The sequence below is a fragment of the Lotus japonicus genome, chromosome 3 (genome assembly GCF_012489685.1).
Source record: "Lotus japonicus ecotype B-129 chromosome 3, LjGifu_v1.2".
NCBI lineage: Eukaryota > Viridiplantae > Streptophyta > Magnoliopsida > Fabales > Fabaceae > Lotus > Lotus japonicus.
In genome coordinates this window covers 2,443,471-2,463,197 of record NC_080043.1, presented here as the reverse complement: position 1 = coordinate 2,463,197, position 19,727 = coordinate 2,443,471, and the positions used below count along the sequence as shown (strand labels likewise).

The 19,727-nt window shown below is 31.1% G+C and overlaps 2 protein-coding genes and 2 long non-coding RNA genes across 7 annotated transcripts; all 4 read right to left on the bottom strand.

Annotated features, from left to right (window-relative positions):
• Positions 1-3,739: 3,739 nt before the first annotated feature.
• On the bottom strand, positions 3,740-6,223 carry LOC130748803 (seed linoleate 9S-lipoxygenase-3-like). 4 transcript variants are annotated; one of them, XR_009022777.1, is made up of 8 exons: positions 6,067-6,223; positions 5,912-5,975; positions 5,767-5,781; positions 5,288-5,356; positions 5,066-5,139; positions 4,833-4,940; positions 4,630-4,702; positions 3,740-3,964 (listed from the first exon to the last, which is right to left on the bottom strand). XR_009022777.1 is itself a non-coding variant. In XM_057602047.1 (5 exons), exons 1-5 carry the CDS (start codon positions 5,424-5,426, stop codon positions 3,945-3,947), a joined length of 414 nt encoding a protein of 137 aa, XP_057458030.1. In that variant the 5' UTR covers positions 5,427-5,640; the 3' UTR covers positions 3,740-3,944. The 4 variants fall into 4 exon arrangements, 1 of the variants encoding a protein (XP_057458030.1); XR_009022778.1 differs by having other exon boundaries at positions 5,912-5,969; XR_009022779.1 differs by lacking the exon at positions 5,288-5,356 and having other exon boundaries at positions 6,067-6,220.
• Positions 6,224-6,801: 578 nt separating this feature from the next.
• LOC130749863 (uncharacterized) lies at positions 6,802-8,601 on the bottom strand. Its single transcript, XR_009023118.1, has 3 exons — positions 8,510-8,601; positions 8,026-8,092; positions 6,802-7,310 (listed from the first exon to the last, which is right to left on the bottom strand). It is a non-coding gene; the product is annotated as an uncharacterized LOC130749863 (long non-coding RNA).
• A 4,164-nt stretch (positions 8,602-12,765) lies between these two features.
• Positions 12,766-13,632, bottom strand: LOC130742495 (uncharacterized). Its single transcript, XR_009021169.1, has 3 exons — positions 13,494-13,632; positions 13,318-13,413; positions 12,766-13,098 (listed from the first exon to the last, which is right to left on the bottom strand). It is a non-coding gene; the product is annotated as an uncharacterized LOC130742495 (long non-coding RNA).
• Positions 13,633-14,172: 540 nt separating this feature from the next.
• LOC130742467 (inactive poly [ADP-ribose] polymerase RCD1-like) lies at positions 14,173-15,909 on the bottom strand. Its single transcript, XM_057594572.1, has 3 exons — positions 15,077-15,909; positions 14,741-14,994; positions 14,173-14,309 (listed from the first exon to the last, which is right to left on the bottom strand). The coding sequence occupies exons 1-3, from the start codon at positions 15,907-15,909 to the stop codon at positions 14,173-14,175; spliced, it is 1,224 nt and encodes a 407-aa protein (XP_057450555.1).
• Between the last annotated feature and the right edge of the window lie 3,818 nt (positions 15,910-19,727).

Sequence of the window (19,727 nt, the reverse complement as noted above, 5' to 3'; positions counted from 1 at the left end):
AAGACATATCAGGATGAAACAGAACAGAACAAGATGAAAGTGAGCAATAATATTATGTTTGGTGACTGTAAGTTAGACAAAAAAAGAACGATAAATTACAAGATATAAATGTGATCAATCTTTATCATATTCGAATTATAAGATAGCAACAACTAGATAAAATTAATAACTTAGGAATTAAGATATAAGTTATATACAAACTCCAAGATAGATCGATCAAAAATGTCTCTCAAAACGGACAATTACATAGGACAACCCCCACTACTTACCACTTAGAAGAAGAGAGTGGAGATGCTAATTTTAATTATTCTGGTGGGATATGTAGTAAGCATAGTTGGCTTAATGTGTTGTTGTAATTAGGAGAAGAGGGTGTTGTTACATTGTAATGTTGATTCCATATTTGTGTTACTTAATTAAAATTTTAATGAGGAAAAAAAGTTAAAAAGGTTGGACCACGAGGATGTAAGCCCCGTTCTGTTAGTCACAAGGACCATGTGAATGACTGTAGTGTCGACCAATTACTTCAGTGAAGACTTGCAAAGGCTCCACACATGTCTCAGCCCATCACACCGAAGTGTGATACAAATCTCACTTAAAACCAACTCGTTACCGAGCCCACATCTCTGCGGAAATGGCCCGGGGACTTTCCTGAGCCCAGCACAAGGCACGGGCCCATTCACATCACCTCGTAGTCCTGATGATGTCGATAACTTCTACACTTGTGCTTTATAAATGCTATTATTAATATCTATTCCGTCGATGTGGTACTCGTCGGTATCATATAGTTCTTGCTCACTCATTCAGCTTTCTTCGATGTTACATGTCATGATTATACCATAATATAAGGATGTATTGTTTCAGTCACGGATCAAATTTTTAAATCCCATGAAAATTGTATTGCTCAAGAGAATGCAGCAAATATTGGGTAAGGCTCTAAGTAAGTGATCAAAGACAAAGAGGAAAAAGCTAAAACTATATATTCTTAATAACCGTTGTCATTGGTCAACCATTCAGCAATGGACAATGAATTTGAGATTTGCTAATAGGAATCATTTTATTCCTATCAATATACACGTTTGTTGTTATATCTTCCTTGTGACATCAAAATTTCGCCTCCACAAAGATAAGGTTCGGAACCAAGTACTTTTGTTCAGTATTCACAACATAAAGTAACCTTTAAAATGTTACTCCTATGTGAAGATACTATTTATTTAGCTATGTCTCTTCAATTCAGGAGCTTTGATTTCACAACCAAGGGGTTTTATTTGGGGAGTTGAAAATGAGCACCTTAAGGTTAGCCAAATTAACTGGGATATTGTTCGTTTGTGTCCCCAAGAACCAAGGGGGACTTGGTTTCAGAAAGACATCTGATTTAAATCAAGCTATGATTATGAAGTTATTGGGGGGGGGGGGGTTGGTCTCTACGCCTGGATTGCTTTGGGCCAGAGTTATTAGAGGTAAGTATGGTTGTGGGGACTCAATGTTGTCGTGGGTGAGGAGGTGCCAGAATGAGTCACTAGCGTGGAAAGGGATTCAGAAGACTTGGGAGACGTTGTCTTCAGGCTGTAGGTTGGAGATGGAAAAACAATCAGATTCCAGTTGAGTGGCTCATCCCTGGCCATCTGTCTAAATCAACTTCAACTTATTCAAGAAAATATAATTTTAGATACTTACAATTATCACAAGACTATTTAATTTTTTCTTACAAGTACTTTACTTTCAAAACAAGAAAACCGCCTACCATTCATTTTCCCAATTCAGAATCAACATTCTCTACTTAATTTATTCAAAGAAACCAAAATTTTAAAGTGAAAAAAAGTGGAATGAACATCCCACTATCCAACTAACGACTTTTATTATAAAACTCTAACACATGGTGAGTCTAACACATGGTTACAAAATAAGTTCTAATGAAATTATAGTAGCAAAGCATGAATAGAAATAAATGAAAAAGTAGTGAACAACACAGTTTTCCTAAGAGCAAACAATAAAACAACTTCATGTTGATGACTACCAAACAAAAAGTTGACATTAGTTGTCTCGGTGAAAAGTTCTTCAACTCCTCATAGCTGGTGAAAAGTTCTTCAATTCATCATAGCTGGTTAGACTTAGCTATCATTCTGGTTTGAGCATTTCAATTCCTCAATTGAAGGTATCTATAAGAAATCAGTTAAACACTTAAGAGGCATAACCACAATAACTGAAGAATGCACATAAGATTTTGCAATTTCTTTCTCAAATAAATGAAACTTATAGCCTATCATACTAAACTTCCCTCATTTCCTCATGTAACCAAAACAAATACTGAACTTCCTTCAGGGGAGGTATAGCCACAACAGAAGACAATGCACAAGCACAATAAGTCGAAGCCAAGTTAATTTTTTATGGAAAATAAAATGAAATTACGTACCCTGAATTGAAGACTTGTTATTGTATCTTTCAATATTGCATCTCCAACTATCAACCTTAACTCCTTCACAAAATCATGGCGAGAAATCTGCTTTGCCTGAACTAGGACAACATGATATACTAGTATTATCCCCGTTTGTCCGTGCGATGCACGGATAATTTTTTATGAACTCCACTATTAGTCACAATTATTGAGTATTTGAATTAGAATTCCACTGTTAATCACTTATAAGTTGTTATTATCTTTTTTTTTTTGAACAGTATGTTTTATCTTTCTTATATATATAAATTAGATGAGTTTCGAATGTTAATTGTATTTGACCCCTGTCGACTTGCACTTTGGCACAATCTTTATTGTAAAAGATGAAAAGTTGGCTGAAATGTAATAACATATTAGACTGTGAGAGATATTTGAAACTAAAAGAAAATATTTTTACACAAATAGATTAACCAACGCTTCGCAGTTTGGCCACATGGTCTTTGTCTTCAAGGAACTTGTTCACAATTTTGAACCATAAATTTAGGGAACAATTTATTATCCACGTATTTGAGATTTTTCTAAATTCACTAAACAAATAGGAATATCTCTTATTATTTTTCTAAAATATTATATATATATATATATATATTTATAGTGTTGACAATCAACCTCTCTCAACATGTACAGAAATATCTCTTATATAACATATTTTCTCATCTTTAGCTCTAATAAAATAAACAGATAAAAAAATTATTTTGCAGATGCATTTGAAAGAACTATAAATATATTATAGCTTAAATTAAAAAAAAAACATTTTTCTTTTCTATTGCAAATACATTTACCATTTTTTATACTTTTTTATGGGATTATGAAAAAAATACAGTTAAGGTAAAATGTTTGATTCTAATAACACATTTTCAATACACAATTAGAAATTAAATTGATTATCCAGCTAGAAAAAACCAAAACACAATTTGGTATATTAAGCAAACCCACAGCTCAATAATCAGACCAACTGTTTCCAATATCCTGCCAAAACTAATACAACACTAACAATACGGACTGAAACGTGTGTAAACCATTTAAGTGAATGGAATAACCAAATGAACACCACATGGTAAAAATTTAAATGAACACAAGGTAGCAGATGACAAATAAATTAGATTACACTACTCTAAAACCAAATTGTATTATCAATAGTTCTTGAGAATAAAGAGACCAACTTTAAAAGTACTTGCGCCTGAATACTTATAAAATAAGCAAAGTTGATTACTAAAGCAATCAACTTCAGGAGACACAGTAAAGCAATAAAAAATCGCCTTATATTTCATTTTAAAATTGTATCACAATATGTTAAACATGAAATTTAGCAATTAGGAAATGACTAAATAGTTAAAGAATGAATGAATACACCAATATGTTAGCTGGATCAATAGATCTTCAAGACTCACTTCAATAGAAAGGTTCCAAAGTCCATAGCAAACCAACTTTAGGAGAGAACCACCACTTTATAAGCTACTTCTATAGTTCTTCAAGACTGACTCAATACAAAGGTTCAAGATTCTAAGAGAGGACCTGCAGTAAAGCAAAGTAAAGATAAAAGACTAACTTGTATTGAGGTAAATGTGCACAAAGGCAAATATGTGCAGCTTTGCCCACATTCTCACTTTTTTTTTTTTAATTTTGTAGCAAGTACTGCACTTGTCATTCTTAACTCCAAACCTACATTCATCTCACTATGGTAGCTAAACCAAACTGTGAAAAAAAACTCAATTGAACATGCTAACCAACAAAAAATGTTTTCATATACTGCTTTAAAATATCTCACATACAAAGTGGATCATCATTACCCGATCAAAGTACCATAATTTCACTATATAAATGTGGGTTCCGTCCCAAGCATAAGTGATAAAAAAATGTATATTTCTGCATATATCGTATATAGAGCACTAATATCTATCACACAAAAGCCAAAGGACTATTCTATGGTCCAAAGTTCAATCCAAACACAAAACAATAATAATATAAAAGAGACAAAAAGGAATGAATTAGCAGCTTTCTTGGTTTGTGTCATGAAAAGAATAAGCATTTTGCGGGGGAGGGGGAGGGGGAGGGGGGGGGAGAATGAGCATTTTGCAGGGGAAAAATTCACTTCAAATGTATTTCCTTTCTTTGATTTAAAGTGAAACCAGTCACATGAAAAACATCCTAGAACAAATGAAGCAACAGAACCACCTCACCTTTAGTAAAGGTCCTATCTTCCGAACAGCTGAAATGGTGATCTAGCAGGAACAATTTCTTGTTCTGGATAGTCTGTCCAACAAAATTTAACTTGGTTAGAATAATATCGACATTACTTGAGCGACTATGGCAACAAAACAATAACATAGTTTACCATAAAAAACGTAATTTTTTATCATGGGAAACAAAAATTTATCTTTACCTGATCTGCAGTGAGCCCATCTAAGTTAAGCTCTATTTGTTCTTTGGTTATTGTTCTTGTACGATCCCCATAGACTTCACTGTCTAGCTTACTTTTTGGAGGAAACTCCTGGAATTAATTTTAAAAAATTATGAGGAATTTAACCAATTGTTCACCATTAGGACATTAAGTGGATCAATGTTGCTGATACCAAATTGAAACTAATGTAGTATACAATGAAATGTTGAGCTTACTTGAAGGATGTGATCTAAACCAGGATTTACACCAGCAATGATCTCTCTTGCAAATTCTTCATCAGTATTCCAATCTGACTTAGTCACTGTTCAACATATAAAAAGAAATAACCATTGTCAAAATATCCATTCTTTCAAGCTGCTAAATGTAAAAAAGTTATTACATTTTTGCTTGTAAGTGTCAGTTTTGAGGAAGTGGCTGTTTTGACAAAGGTAGAGAACCTTGAATCACTTTAGCAGGTGGAAACTTGAGGAATTGTTCACCATCAGTTCTGAAGACTTCCTTTAACACTGGTAAAGGATTAATTTTATTCAGTATATATGTAGGCAGCTTAATTCCCCCTTCATATAAGTCATACATGTCACCAAAGCTATCAAATAACTGATTTCATAGCCTCAATGAATTTGAAATGAAAACAAATAAAAAAATCCAGCCAATGGAAAGAAAAAAGAAGTGTTAGTGGTTGAGGGTGTTTATCAAAATTAGACTTTGACCCCTGTGTCCCCTTCTCATAATTTTCATTCTTTCATTAAGATTAAAAAAAAGACTTCATCATAATTTTCACAACATGTAATCAAGTCTAGACAATCCTTTATCTCATAAAAATAACAAAAGTAACATTTTAGAATAGATGGAGAAAGGGAGAAATGCACGAAAAGATGGAGAAGGGGAGAAACAAATATAGAAAGGGAAAACGCACCTCAATGACCTTCAGCTGGGAATATGAGAGAAGCAAAAATCATTGAAGAAGAAAGAAAGAAAAATAGTTAGAAATTCATGAATGGATAAAGAAAGGAAAAATGCAGAATCAAATGAAGGAAGCTAAAATGAAGGGAGAAACACACCTGAAGAAGATTTTTGGAACTGCATCTCGTAGCACAGCCAAGCTTGTGGGACAAACCCCTTTAGCTTTGCAGACATAAGAAAACAAATATCAGTGAAGTACAATTATGTAGACACTGAAAAATATATAAGATCTAAAGCTCTCATAATGACTTACCACTCCTCACATAGAAAGCTCAATCCTATTCCACAAGTTTCACCTGACATGCACATTCCCTCATAACCTAGTCAGGCAAGCCACACGCGACTTGGTTATAGACACTGACTATGCCTCTATGCCTCAACCGCCATTAAAACATAAAAAAAGATCTCCCCACCTGTGAAGAGCCAGAAAACTTGTTAGATTAGAAATCAAAGTTTTCAGGAGCCTAATTGAAAATATAACTTCATGTCGTAAGGCTTCAATCCCTTAACAACCACCAAATATCTTGTACTCTGTAATCAATCCAATAATATCTACCAAAAATCATAATCCATAATACCCAATACTTAAGTTAATAATATAGAGCTATTGTTCTTGCATATTTGGATGGAAACCAAACTTTGAACATCATAATCCATAATACCCAATACTTATGCTTCTCTTCCAAATGCTTATGCTTCTATAAGCTAAGCCAATACACAATCTAAATAGAAACATAAAATGAAGAAATTGTAAAACCCATGACAGTAGAAGCAGATTGAGTATAGCAAAGACGTTATCTAACAATATAGTACTTAAAAATAGTTGAACCAATGCACTAATTTTTTTTTTAAAAAAAAGCTTCCATTTTTGAGATAGTAAAGCAAGAAAGAGAGATTATAGCAGTGTCTAAATGTGATTTAAAACTTTCCAGCATGGATGATCTTCTAAGAATCATTCCCACTGATTATGCATTTATAATAAAAGTAACAAAACAACCATCTTTTTTTTTCTCAGAAGAACTATGGGCAAGCTCCATTCAAAGTATTAAGTTAATAATATAATAGACAGCCTTTCTAATTTCAGATGCATTCAAAGTATATTCTTCCTTGCTCATTTTTCTGATAATTCCAAAGTAGGTTATGGCAGTTCCATAAAATAAAACTATTACCAACAACAATGAACAAAATACAGTGGGAAGCAAAAAAAAAAACATAGAATGTACTATTACTGAAGAGAGAGTAACAATGGTTAGATGAGCTTACAGCCCAATAATGGTGGTCATTGATATTCCATCCACTTAACTACTTATTGAAGCTGTTTAGAGGGTCTTTCCTTCTTGTTCTCTCTGCAGCAAGGGGAGTGGTAAGTTCTCAAATGGTTCAGCAGCAAACACATCCAACCTAGAAAAGCTCAAAGCTTTTCCCTCTTTTCCAGCAGCAGCAGCAGGTTTGCTGTGTTAGCAACCTTGGCATCTTCAGTTCTTGTTTCAGGTTTGCCTATATGAAGATAATTATTAGCTTCATGTGTGCAGATACATGAGAAATAAGAGAATAGGAGAAATCAAACAGATCAGTAAAATCATATGAAATGTTATTAGATAAGAACAATTCATCAAGTCTAAAGATTTGGAACACCACACATAATTATAAGATAATTCTTTAGGAAACAAAACCAAAGCAACATATGTATTTAATTATTTCATTAGATTCTGTCCAGATCAAAGGGACACAGATAAAGATGAATAAAAAGTAAAAGAAATCAAAGAAAATCAGTAACAATAATGGCGTTGGTGACTGAGCTGGGGAAAATCAGTAAGAAAATCAGTAACAACCTGGGGAAAGGAAGGAAGGAGAATCAGAAAGCAAAGCAGTTAATTAGAAGAAAGGAAGGAAGGGAAAAAAAGCTAACCACCAAGAGGAAGAGAGTTGGTGACTGAGCTTGAAAAGGGATAAAATTTAAACCTCACCAGTCAAAAATGTCAATACCTCAGATTAACAACACACCAAGATTACAAAAAACAACAAAGAAACTAAGAAAGAAAAAATAGTCAACAAATTAACAATACTTAATGAAAGTAATCAACCAATGCACATAGATACACCATATTTTGAAGGAGTTACATAATACATATCTAGAAAAAGCTAATGAATGAATGAATATACCAAAGACATTAAAAGAAGTTTTTAAATAAGAAATGAAGTATGCACTAACCACACACATGACCAGACGTTTCTGCAAGCCTTTCAAAACCAATTTCTGCCTCATATGCAAGAGTACCCTACAAAAAAATGGAAAAGGCAGAAAATATTATAAGTTAATTAAAGATCACAATATCACATGACTCTAACTTGTAATCTTGACCATAAATGAAATTTGCAGTTGAAGCATTAAAGAAAATGCAAAACAAAACTCAATGAAGACACTATAGAAGAGATAAATAAAATAGCTACACATCCATTTTTCCAGTTGTTTCAATCAGTAAATTTTAGAGGGGATTCACAGGACATCATAAGCTGCGGAGATAAAGGGGTAAACGATGCCAGTATTTATAGAGGACCTTGAGTACAAAAAGGAGAAACCCATTACCCTATTACCAGTAGCACATCATTTGCATATGGTTTAGGTAACTATTCGTACGATCAATTAACTATGGTATTTTAATCCAGATGTGAGGAAATGAATAGAGGAGACGAACCTGTTGTTCCACGATCTTCGCTTCTCCTTCTCATACTCAACCGCACAGAGCACGCTTCCTCCTTCTCCTTCCACGATTTTCGCTTATCCTTCTGCATCCTTACCTAATAACCCTTTCTTGATTGAAAGTTGTACAACGCCGTTTGTGAGAAGAAAATCACGGGAAAGAGGAAACCTAGCATATCAGTGAACAGTTGGTCGTACGCGGATGAACTGTATCTAGCGAAGAGTCTGGCGGGATGTGATGGGTACCGTCGAAAACTCAAAATCAGTAGGTAGAGAGGGAGAGAACACGCGATTAGAGACCTAGGGTTGATGAGAGACTCAGAGACGGTGATGAACAGTGTGAAAGGAAACGGCGTCGTTTTTGCTTGTGCGAGTTGGAAAAAAAAATATAAAACAGAGTTAAGTCAAAGAAGGACACGTGTCGAAGTGTAATTGGAGGTCTTCTAGCTACAGTAGTGGAAGAATAAGAAGTAGTAGATTAGATATATTTCACTAGTGAAGACGAACATGCAAAAATTGGAGTTATTATATATATTGCACATACCTTATATAGTTCATAATGTGCTTGAATAAGGCTCATATCACTAGTATGAATCTTGTCACTGATAGCAACAATAAGCATGTGAAAAGGAAGCCAATGAGATTTAGGAATTTGTGGTGTGCTAGAAACTCCATTAGTTCCCTGAGGTATCCCATATTAAAAAAAAAGTTCACCATACATGCATTGAAACTAAACAATATAGGACTTAAAACTAGAAGATAAATCTAAAAAATATAAAGCCCCTACAACTTGTACATAAATACATGAATATGTTTATCAATCCACCAAGTTCACACGTAAAATATTAGAGGAAACAAAATGAGTTAGTAAAACAATGACGACTTAAAGAGCTACATTCCTTAAGGGTGAGAAGAGTTAGATGTACTCAATTACAAAAAGAATGTTTACATGACCTTGTCCCTTAGTATTATTGGCAGCATATTTGCTAGTTCCACCTACAAATTCTTCCACTAAAAAAGTATATCAAACTAACCACTTTTTTTTTTTTAGAATAGAATAGGCATGTCAACTTTCTTATTAACAGAAATTAAACTTGAAAAAACAGTTATATTTAAAATACAATTTGAAAAGGTAAAGTGTTTCGAAGAAGTAGCTACAATTATGGTATTAACTATTAAATTCTAATCAACGGAAATCATTTTATTAGATTTTACTTACCATAGCTTTCATATTTATCTAATAAATTCTAATAAATATTTATGAGTATAAAATATTTTTTAGATGTATTTTATATTTTTATTGCATGATTATAAATATTTTTTAATCATGGTATGATTATAACTGCGGACTTTCATGTTATGATTATAAATAGTTTAATGGATATTCACTGACAGTGTAAAATAGTTTTACACAGTCATCCAATCAAAACATGCCATATAGGAGAGATAATTACATTTGACTTTAATTTTAAATAAAAGAATAAGATATTTTCTGATTTGGCGGAATTCAATTGGATGTCTGTGTAAAACTATTTTACACTGTCAGTACATATCCATTAAACTCTAATTTTTAATATATTTTATTGTATTAAAAAAATTAAAATATGTTTTAGTAAATTTTTCTACCCGGATAATGATTAATGGTACCATTGTTCCATGCACGATAGGAAACGAATAGATTTAATTGGCTAATAACAACAAACTCCCATATTTTCGGAATTTCGGTCAAACATCATTTTTTCCTTTAAAACAATTTGACCACATTAGAAATCGTCATTTAATTTTCGTCTGGGTTTTTAGTTGTAAAATATAACATTTCTCTTTGTTCCCATAACTTTCATACTTATCTAATAAATTCTTCTGTTTTCAAAAAAAAAACATTTATTAGAGATCACTTAAAAATTATAGCGTTCAGAAAATATCGAATTCTTCATTTCAAATTTTCATAAGTTTTTTTTTTAACATTTGGAATAAAAAATGTATAAGTTTATTTGAAGCTTAAAATATAAATTTTCTTATTTAAAATTTAATACTAAGGAGAAGTATTTTAATTAAATTCAATGTTTTAAATTATTCTCTGATTAAATGATAATTAATAATATGAAATAAATTATTTAATTTTAAAATTAAATATAATTATAAATTATTTTATATTTAAAATAACTAATTGTAAATGAATATATGATCAAAATTGATTTAAACAGTTTTTTTAATTATGCCCAAAGATTGAAAAATATAATATCAGTTTTCTATTACTTATAAATTATTTTTTAATTTATATTTTTGATATAAACTTTGTTCTAAGAGAGTGAATATTTAAAAAAAAGTTATTCAAAATTTTTATTCAAATCAAAACTAATTAATCTAATAAAATATTATTATGATATATTTAATAAAATTTAATTAAAACAATTAATACTCTAATTCATGAGACCTTACCTAGAAAATATAATAAAAAATAAATATCAAATTCATTCATTTCCAATCTTAAATTATTTAAGAGTTATTTTTAAAATGAGTTATGCATTGTATGAGCATCGTTATTAATTAAATTATTTTATTTATAAAGAAATATATTTACAACTAATTCCTATTTTGAATTAATAATAATTGAAAATAAATATATGATAAATCTTAAACAATTAGTTTATTTGAATTATATTAAATAAATAATAATTAAATATAAATTCTACGATATTTATTAATAATTTTAAAATTTAAATTTATGATATTTACTTTGTACTTTTTTTATCGAAAAAAATCCTTACTTGATTTATAGAAAGTGATTACTTAATAATAAATGCTATATATTACTAAAATTGTAAGTTAATTAGTTTTTTGGTTACAGTAAGTTAATTAGTTTATTAAAATATTTCTTCAAATATATTTTATTTAATATTTATTTAAATAATAATTAATTAATTTAGTTGAGAATAAATAAAAAATATAATATGAAACAAATTAAATAAAAAATTATTTTGAAAGTAATTTTTTTATCTTAATAAAAATGTAATACTAACGACTAGTATTCAAAACTTAATGTTTTAAATAAGCTATGAACTAGTTAATATCTAAAATATATCTATTTGAAGTATATCATAAGAGTTATCTAGAAAGGTGTTAATTGAATTATATTAAGATGATAAATAATTGAATATAATTTGAACTTATTTATATATTATTTTAAATTTAAGTTGATGAAATTAAATTTTTGTAATTTTTTTTAACTTAATGTTTAATTTGTAATATATTTATTCCTAACTCAATTTTAGAAGTTTTTGTTTCATAAAAAAAATTAACAAAAAAGGTGTGTAAAAAGTTTTTGAACATAGAATTCATTCATATTTAGAAATCCAATATTTTCATGCATATGTAAGAAAGGTATTATTTACAATTTACGACTATATCTCAATAAAAGACTGTTTACATAGTGTTTATACTCTTAATATATTATAATCTGAATTCTTATATCATCCAGAGGTATATAAATCTATTTATGCACTTTTTCAAAACAAAACAAAATCTATTAAGGTAAACCTTTATTTTGAAATAAATTAGTCAGAATATATAAGAAAATAATTTAAAGTATAATAAATCTATTATAAATCTGTTTACTAACTTTCTAAATAAACCTATTTAGAAATTAGATAAAGATAAATGAATTGTAAATCAATAGACTTATTTTCTAAGTAATTAAGTCAAATCAATAAAACTAAAATTATTTTCATATATTATTTTATTTATATTTAAAAAAAATTAATTTATTTTACCACAAAAAATAAAGAGATTTAATTTATTTTTAAACATTTTTTCAATGCTTTGCGCGTGCAATGCACGAACTAATATACTAATGTAAAAAAATGACTTATTAAATGTGAAGACATTTATAAAATATGTTTTAATCTTCCTTGAGCTTCTCGGATTTCTCTTCCTTCTCGCATTTTCGCTTGGTGTTGAAGTGATTTTGAGGTGAATTTGAGTTCCATGATCTGGTTCATTAGTTTCTTTGCGCTTCCTCCCATTGTTTGATCTTCGATTTTAAATACTTAATTACAATTATCACAAGACTATTTAATTTTTTCTTACAAGTACTTTGCTTTCAAATATATACCCAATGACCGTAAAAAAAAATCCCAATATTTGGTTTTTGAAAACAAGAAAACCACCTACCATTAATTTTCCCAATTCAGAATCAACATCTAACTCTACTTAATTTATTCAAAGAAACCAAAATTTTAAAGTGAAAAAAGTGAAATGAACATCCCACTATCCAACTAACGACTTTTATTATAAAACTCTAACACATGGTGAGTCTAAATGGTTACAAAATAAGTTCTAATGAAATTATAGTAGCAAAGCATGAATAGAAATAAATGAAAAAGTGGTGTAAAACACAGTTTTCCTAAGAGCAAACAATAAAACAACTTCATGTTGATGACTACCAAACAAAAAGTTGACATTAGTTGTCTCGGTGAAAAGTTCTTCAACTCCTCATAGCTGGTGAAAAGTTCTTCAATTCATCATAGCTGGTTAGACTTAGCTATCATTCTGGTTTGAGCATTTCAATTCCTCAATTGACGGTATCTATAAGAAATCAGTTAAACACTTAAGAGGCATAACCACAATAACTGAAGAATGCACATATGATTTTGCAATTTCTTTCTCAAATAATTGAAACTTATAACCTATCATACTGAACTTCCCTGATCAGGGGAGGTATAGCCACAACAGAAGACAATCCACAAGCACAATAAGTCGAAGCCATGTTAACTTTTTTATGAAAAATAAAACGAAATTACGTACCCTGAATTGAAGACTTGTTATTGTATCTTTTAATTTAGCGTCTCCAACTATCAACCTTAATTCCTTCACAAAATCATGACGAGAAATTTGTTTTGCCTGAACTAGAACAATATGAAATATTAGATACATTTCACTAGTGAAGATGAACATGCAAGAATTGGTGTTCTTGCACATACCTTATATAATTCATAATGTGCTTGGATAAGGCTCGTATCACTAGTAGGAATCTTGTCACTGATAGCAACAATAAGCATGTGAAAAGGAATCAAAGGAGATTTAGGAATTTGTGGTGTGCTAGAAACTCCATTAGTTCCCTGAGGTGTCCCATTTAAAAAAAATAGTTCATCATACTTGCATTGAAACTAAACAATATAGGACTTAAAACTAGAAGATAAATCTAAAAAATATAAAGCCCCTACAACTTGTACATGAATACAAGAATATGTTTATCAATCAATCAAGTTCACACGTAAAATATTAGAGGAAACAAAATGAGTTAGTAAAACAATGACGACTTAAAGAGCTATATTCCATAAGGGTGAGAAGAGTTAGATGTACTCAATTACAAAAAGAATGTTTACATGACATGTCCCTTAGTATTGGCAGCATATTTGCTAGTTCCATCCACAAATTCTTCCACTAAAAACAGTATATCAAACTAACCACTTTTTATTTTTTTTAGAATAGAATAGGCACGTCAACTTTCTTATCAACAGAAATTAAACTTGAAAAAACAGTTATATTTAAAATACAATTTGAAAAGGTAAAGTGTTTCGAAGAAGTAGCAACAATTATGGTATTAACTATTAACATTACGTTTTACATTAAAATTTTGGAAAACATAAGATGAAAAACTCAAATTAAGTAGCTTACATTATTATCCATTGAAGAGGTTACATGTAATAGGTCACCAGAACTATGACTAGCTGAATTGACCATTGAAGAATTACTATTTGAATCATTTTTCTCCCCCATGGTTCCACAAAAATGTCCTATAACAATGCATCAAGTATTAGTGATAGAGAAGAAACATTTTTTTTCTCAAAAGGAATAACATTATATAGCTTAGAATGACGAAGTGTTTCATTAAACCAGTGATAAGTCATCAATACATTGAATGTATGAGAGCCCAACCACAAGGAGATAATAAATTATGAATGTAATCATATTTCCCAATACCAAATCTTTTAGAACATTAATTTTGTATCCAAATGAAAACAATGAAACATCAAATATCAATTTGTTTGCTTTTTACTAACTCCTTGAGTGCTAATTTATTACCAAAATGTAAAACTTATTTATGATAAGAAAGCATATGTCCATAACATATGTCAATAGGAAACACACACAAAAAACGGAACAGTGGGGCCTTTGGCCCTCCAATTTGTAAAAAAATAAAAAAATAAGGAACAATATAACTTACCTTTAGCATCCCCGTAGACCTTAAAACTAATGATAAACTCTGGGTAAATGTGAGTATTTATATTCATATTCCAGACTATATAGTATCTTGGGCATTGAATGTCATCCACCCCATTATCATATTGAGAGTTGCTGGGTTGAAACAGACCCGTGTCGGTGGCAATGCTAGGATAAAAAACTTTCATATTCCCCATTATTACCCGACAAAGGACCAAGTGTCGAACACCACCTTCATCAATATCACAGTAACGAGCACTGTAATTATGGAAAAAATTAATCTTATTATTAGTATGTAATAAAAGTTTTTTATTTCAAAGGTAATCACATAAAAACTAACCTAGCATAAGGGCATGTGACAGCTGCAAGATGAACACCGCCATTGTATGTACATTTGGTCGCACCTAGTGTACAATGTCTCAGTCCATACTCCATCATTTTAGATAGTTCTCCTTTATAAAAAGGAAGCCAAGCATATCGAACATTGGCCTCCCCATGACATTCTTTTGTCATTTTAGCTTGTGCTCGGAATAGCTCGAATCGTACTTGCATTGATGTGCCTGAGCATGGGTATGTCTCCAGTATCTCAAAGTCAGTACTTTCAAAAATACTCATTCCGGTAAGGAACATTATTTTTACAAAATCCAAATCCAGTTTTCTTTGTACAGATTCCGCAGAAGGCACTAAACTGACATGATTGTGCAGAATGACTTCACCACCATTGGACTTCTCAATACACTCCCTTAAATTGAATTCATCAACTCCATCCACTTCTACTTGAATACCTAATTTTACACCATCTTGATTCCATAATTTATGAGATTCTTCACCAGAAAAATCATTGATTTCAGGGAAAAAGCATTCCCCTACCTCATCAATCCATCCTATAGGTTGACGCAAACCAATTTTCAAGTCCAGCTGACACATATGTAAAAAATCTAGTATAAGATTACGCTCATTTAATCTTATTTCCACAACTACCTTTTTCATTTCAAACTCGTTCTTAACCAAGTTAACAACATTCCTAGGATAGTCCAACCACTCGCCATTATTATAGAGCATCACACTTTCAGGTTTTCCACTCTTCTTATAGTTTAAATAATGCTGAAGAAAGAACTTTCCACTATGAGGACCAACATTTGCTTTTTTGCTTTCATAATCAACGAATCTCATTTTCTCTACAATCCTGCTTGTGGGTGATGCAAGTGATGGTTGTTGATATATCGTGGTCGGCAATCTCCCTTGACGTACAACACAACAAGTTGCCTGCTTTTGCTTCAGTTGAATTCTATCTTCCACTTATGTATGCCAGATGAATATCTACGAACACACAAATATAAAAACTCAAATGCATCAGTCAAATACAATGCTAGACCTTGAGCAGGTTTAAAGACAACGACATTAAAAAAAAAAAATTAGCAGTCCTTGAATGTTAAAACTTTTTGGATCATGTATAAGCTTAACATAATAGATAATGATGAGTTAATTAATAAAAAAAACATTCCCTTTATAAAAAAGTAACTAATTTGAAACACTTGCATAAATAAATTATTATAAAAGTACCATCTCTTAAAGATGAAGAAGAATTGCCATAAAAATTGAAAAAAAATGAATTTCTAAATTATAAAATATATAAAAATAGTACTTGATAGCATCCAAACCACATGTTAACTTTAGCTTTAAAATCCTTAAACATGAACAATTTAATAATGTCAAGCATTTTAAACTATTTAATGTCATTTAATCTTTATGGGGGTAAAGATAGGAAAACTCATGGACTCATTTAATGTCAACCATGAGAGGAGTGTTCTCATTGACTCATTTTTTTCTATCAATATATGTTTTTATTGTCAAAAAAAAAGGAAAACTCAAGAAAATAAATGTTTGAAGGGTATACAAAATTGATAACACGACAAAAAAAATTATATATTACTTAATAGTATTTTGTTTGTTTAGAAAAAGAAAGGGGGAGCGAAAGTAATTGGAAAAAAAAAGTTATTCCATTTGTTTGAGCATAGAAAAAGGGTGGAAAAACACTATATATATTTTTGGGACTCACCGAAAGTTCTTCCTCTCTGAAATGATTAGAAAATGGATCGGAAAGAAAAATTTATAAATATGTCCCTTTTCAATCTATATGAAATCATATGTTTTACTTGGTACAAAAATGTGTTTATGTTCCTCTCAAGATCCAACCACGCAAATAAAAGTAAAGTTATAATTTTTTTGTCTCTTCATCCAAATGGTCAACAAAATCTCACAATCTGTATCGGCATGGCTTTCAATAGCAAAATCAGCCTCAACGAAATGGTGAAAAAACAAAAGTTTGGTTCAAACACAAAGAGTAGCAGAAAATGGCTCTAATCTTCTGAAAACGTGCCCCAAATCGAAAAATGTTACAACCACAACTTTTTTGCAAAAGACGATAAATTAAATAACTCAAATTCTAAATGAAAAGCAAGGCATGCATCGAAAATTTGAGAGAAAGCTTTTGGAATTGTACCTGGGCCTTGAAAAAGGGGAAACAACACACAGAATATTTTTCACCAAATACTTTATCTCTTCTGCTAACTAAGGGGGACATTGACGAATCAGCATATATATAAGGGACCAACGAGCATGGAAGGTAACAATATTGTACATGGAAGGTTCTTTTGTTGGAATAATGGCATTCAAGAAAATTTATTTAAATTTTTTTCCGTTTTTTCATTTATATCATCATGTGTCAAAAACTTAATTGTGTTTTAAAACTATTCTTTCAGTTTCATAGCCTTTTAATAATTTCCACCGTTACGAGCTCAGAAATATTAACTTTCCTTGCTCAGAAAATTTCTGGTTTTCTTGCTTGCCATTTGTGGGGGATTGTTGGAATAATGGCATTCAAGAAAATTTATTTAAATTTTTTTCCGTTTTTTCATTTATATCATCATGTGTCAAAAACTTAATTGTGTTTTAAAACTATTCTTTCAGTTTCATAGCCTTTTAATTTCCACCGTTACGAGCTGCTTTAAGGCTTTTATATTTTGGTTTATCTCTTAATTGGTAAAACGGATTGTCTTTTATGACAATTAATTTATATGGTGTACGTTGGAATGAATTGGAAAGAAGGAATAAGCTTTCCAGCTTAAGTGGTCGAGGCTTATATATAAGAAACCATGTTAATTCATTGGGTATTGGTTTTTATTCCAACTCTTTTTGAGCATTGCTGTAGAGACTCCAGCATGTGTAGGTTCTGAGTGCACAATGCCTTGCATGCGGCTGTGTTAACCTTGGGGAGCAAACCCGGCACTAGATTGCACCGGAGATCTGCCGGAATTTTGCTTTCAAGGCAGTGGTTCGTCCACGGCGTAGCTATCTTCCTAATATTTCCAACAATTTGAAAGCAAAATTAATTATTGTTTTATCATGATGCTGCCGTTGTGGAGCCTATGTGAATTACGTCCATCCACCGTGTCATGTTGCTGCAGTTGTAGTAACTGAAGTGTTGAAGGGCCATAGGACGTTTGGGCAACAATAATTACAAATAGTGATCACAGTGGAGATTTTCCAGGGAAGTTTTCTTGTTGGGTGTTCTTATTGGTTTTACTTTAATTTGGTTTCCTTTTCCATTGGATTTTATGAAGAAATCAGGTTCATTGTTTTCCTTTACGTAGGCATTTTATTTTTGGGATCTTGATCAAAAAGGGGAAAAGATGAATTCAGTTGGAACATGCTTGTAGACCATAAAATGAGTGACAAAGCCATTAAGTGTAAGGCGTGTTTCAGTGTCTTTGGTAAAGCTTGGGTAAATCTTTGGAGGTAAGTGCCCGTGTGTCTTGCTTATACTGCAAATAATTCACATGAAAATCTTCCTATGATATGAATGGTTTCTAGGCAATTGTGGAACATAAAGACTTTTCTTCCTTTCTCTAAGGGTGATGCTAGATTAATAAAGAGAGAGAGGAAAAACTATATAATCTGATTGACCTAAGTTGCAACTAATAAAAGAAATGATGAATGTTATATTTCTTAGTTATATAGTATGTATGATATATGTGGATGAAATCTTTCTTGAAAGCCTGCTATATCCTTGACATAGTTTCTGATGAAATTGTAAGAACCCTATAGGGATTATAGAAATGATTTTTCTCATACTTGAAAATCATTAAATTGTGGGGGAATTTGGTTAAAGTGAAAATAGCATATGTTAAAAGCCAGAACATTGGTGCTAAGGCTTATGGCTTTTTGGTTATGTTCATGTTGTTGCTATAAATTCTTCATCTTGAAAGATAAGATTATTATTGATCAATCTAGAGATTTTGAGTATTGTGGAAAAATAATTTTTATGCTTGTGTTTGTGGTTGAAATTTGATTCATAAGGAGCAATTGAAATTGTTAATGATGATGCTTGCCATAGAGAGAAAGACATTTACATATCGCACATGTTGTTAAGAATTTGATTAATAATTGTTTGATTTTTCTTGAGTACGTAAGAAGTGAAAGAATTCTTGTTGACCTTCTAGTTAAATGATTGACTAAAGTTGTCTTGGATACGTCGAGGAGAATGAGCCTTAAGACTTAACAAAGAGGAAAATATGGTGGATACCCATTTGTAGGTCAAACGAAGCCGTATGATTACTCTTAAGCATTACATTATCATCCTTATGACGTGCGGTAATGTCATTTGAAGAGATACATAACCAATTTTGATGGTGCTACTGAGACGCACTTGATGTATCTATTAAAAATGCTATTGAGACGCACTTGATGTATCTGTGATAAAGTGCTTTGGGACGCACTTGATGTATCATGACAAAGTGCTAATGAGACGCACTTAATGTATTCTAATAAAGTGCTATTGAGACGCACTTGATGTATGATGACAAAGTGCTTTCGAGACGCACTTGATGTATCATGATAAAGTGCTTTTGAGATGCACTTGATGTACGAAGAGATTCATCATGATTCTGGTGGTGCTGTTGAGAAACACCTGATATATTTATATGATAAAG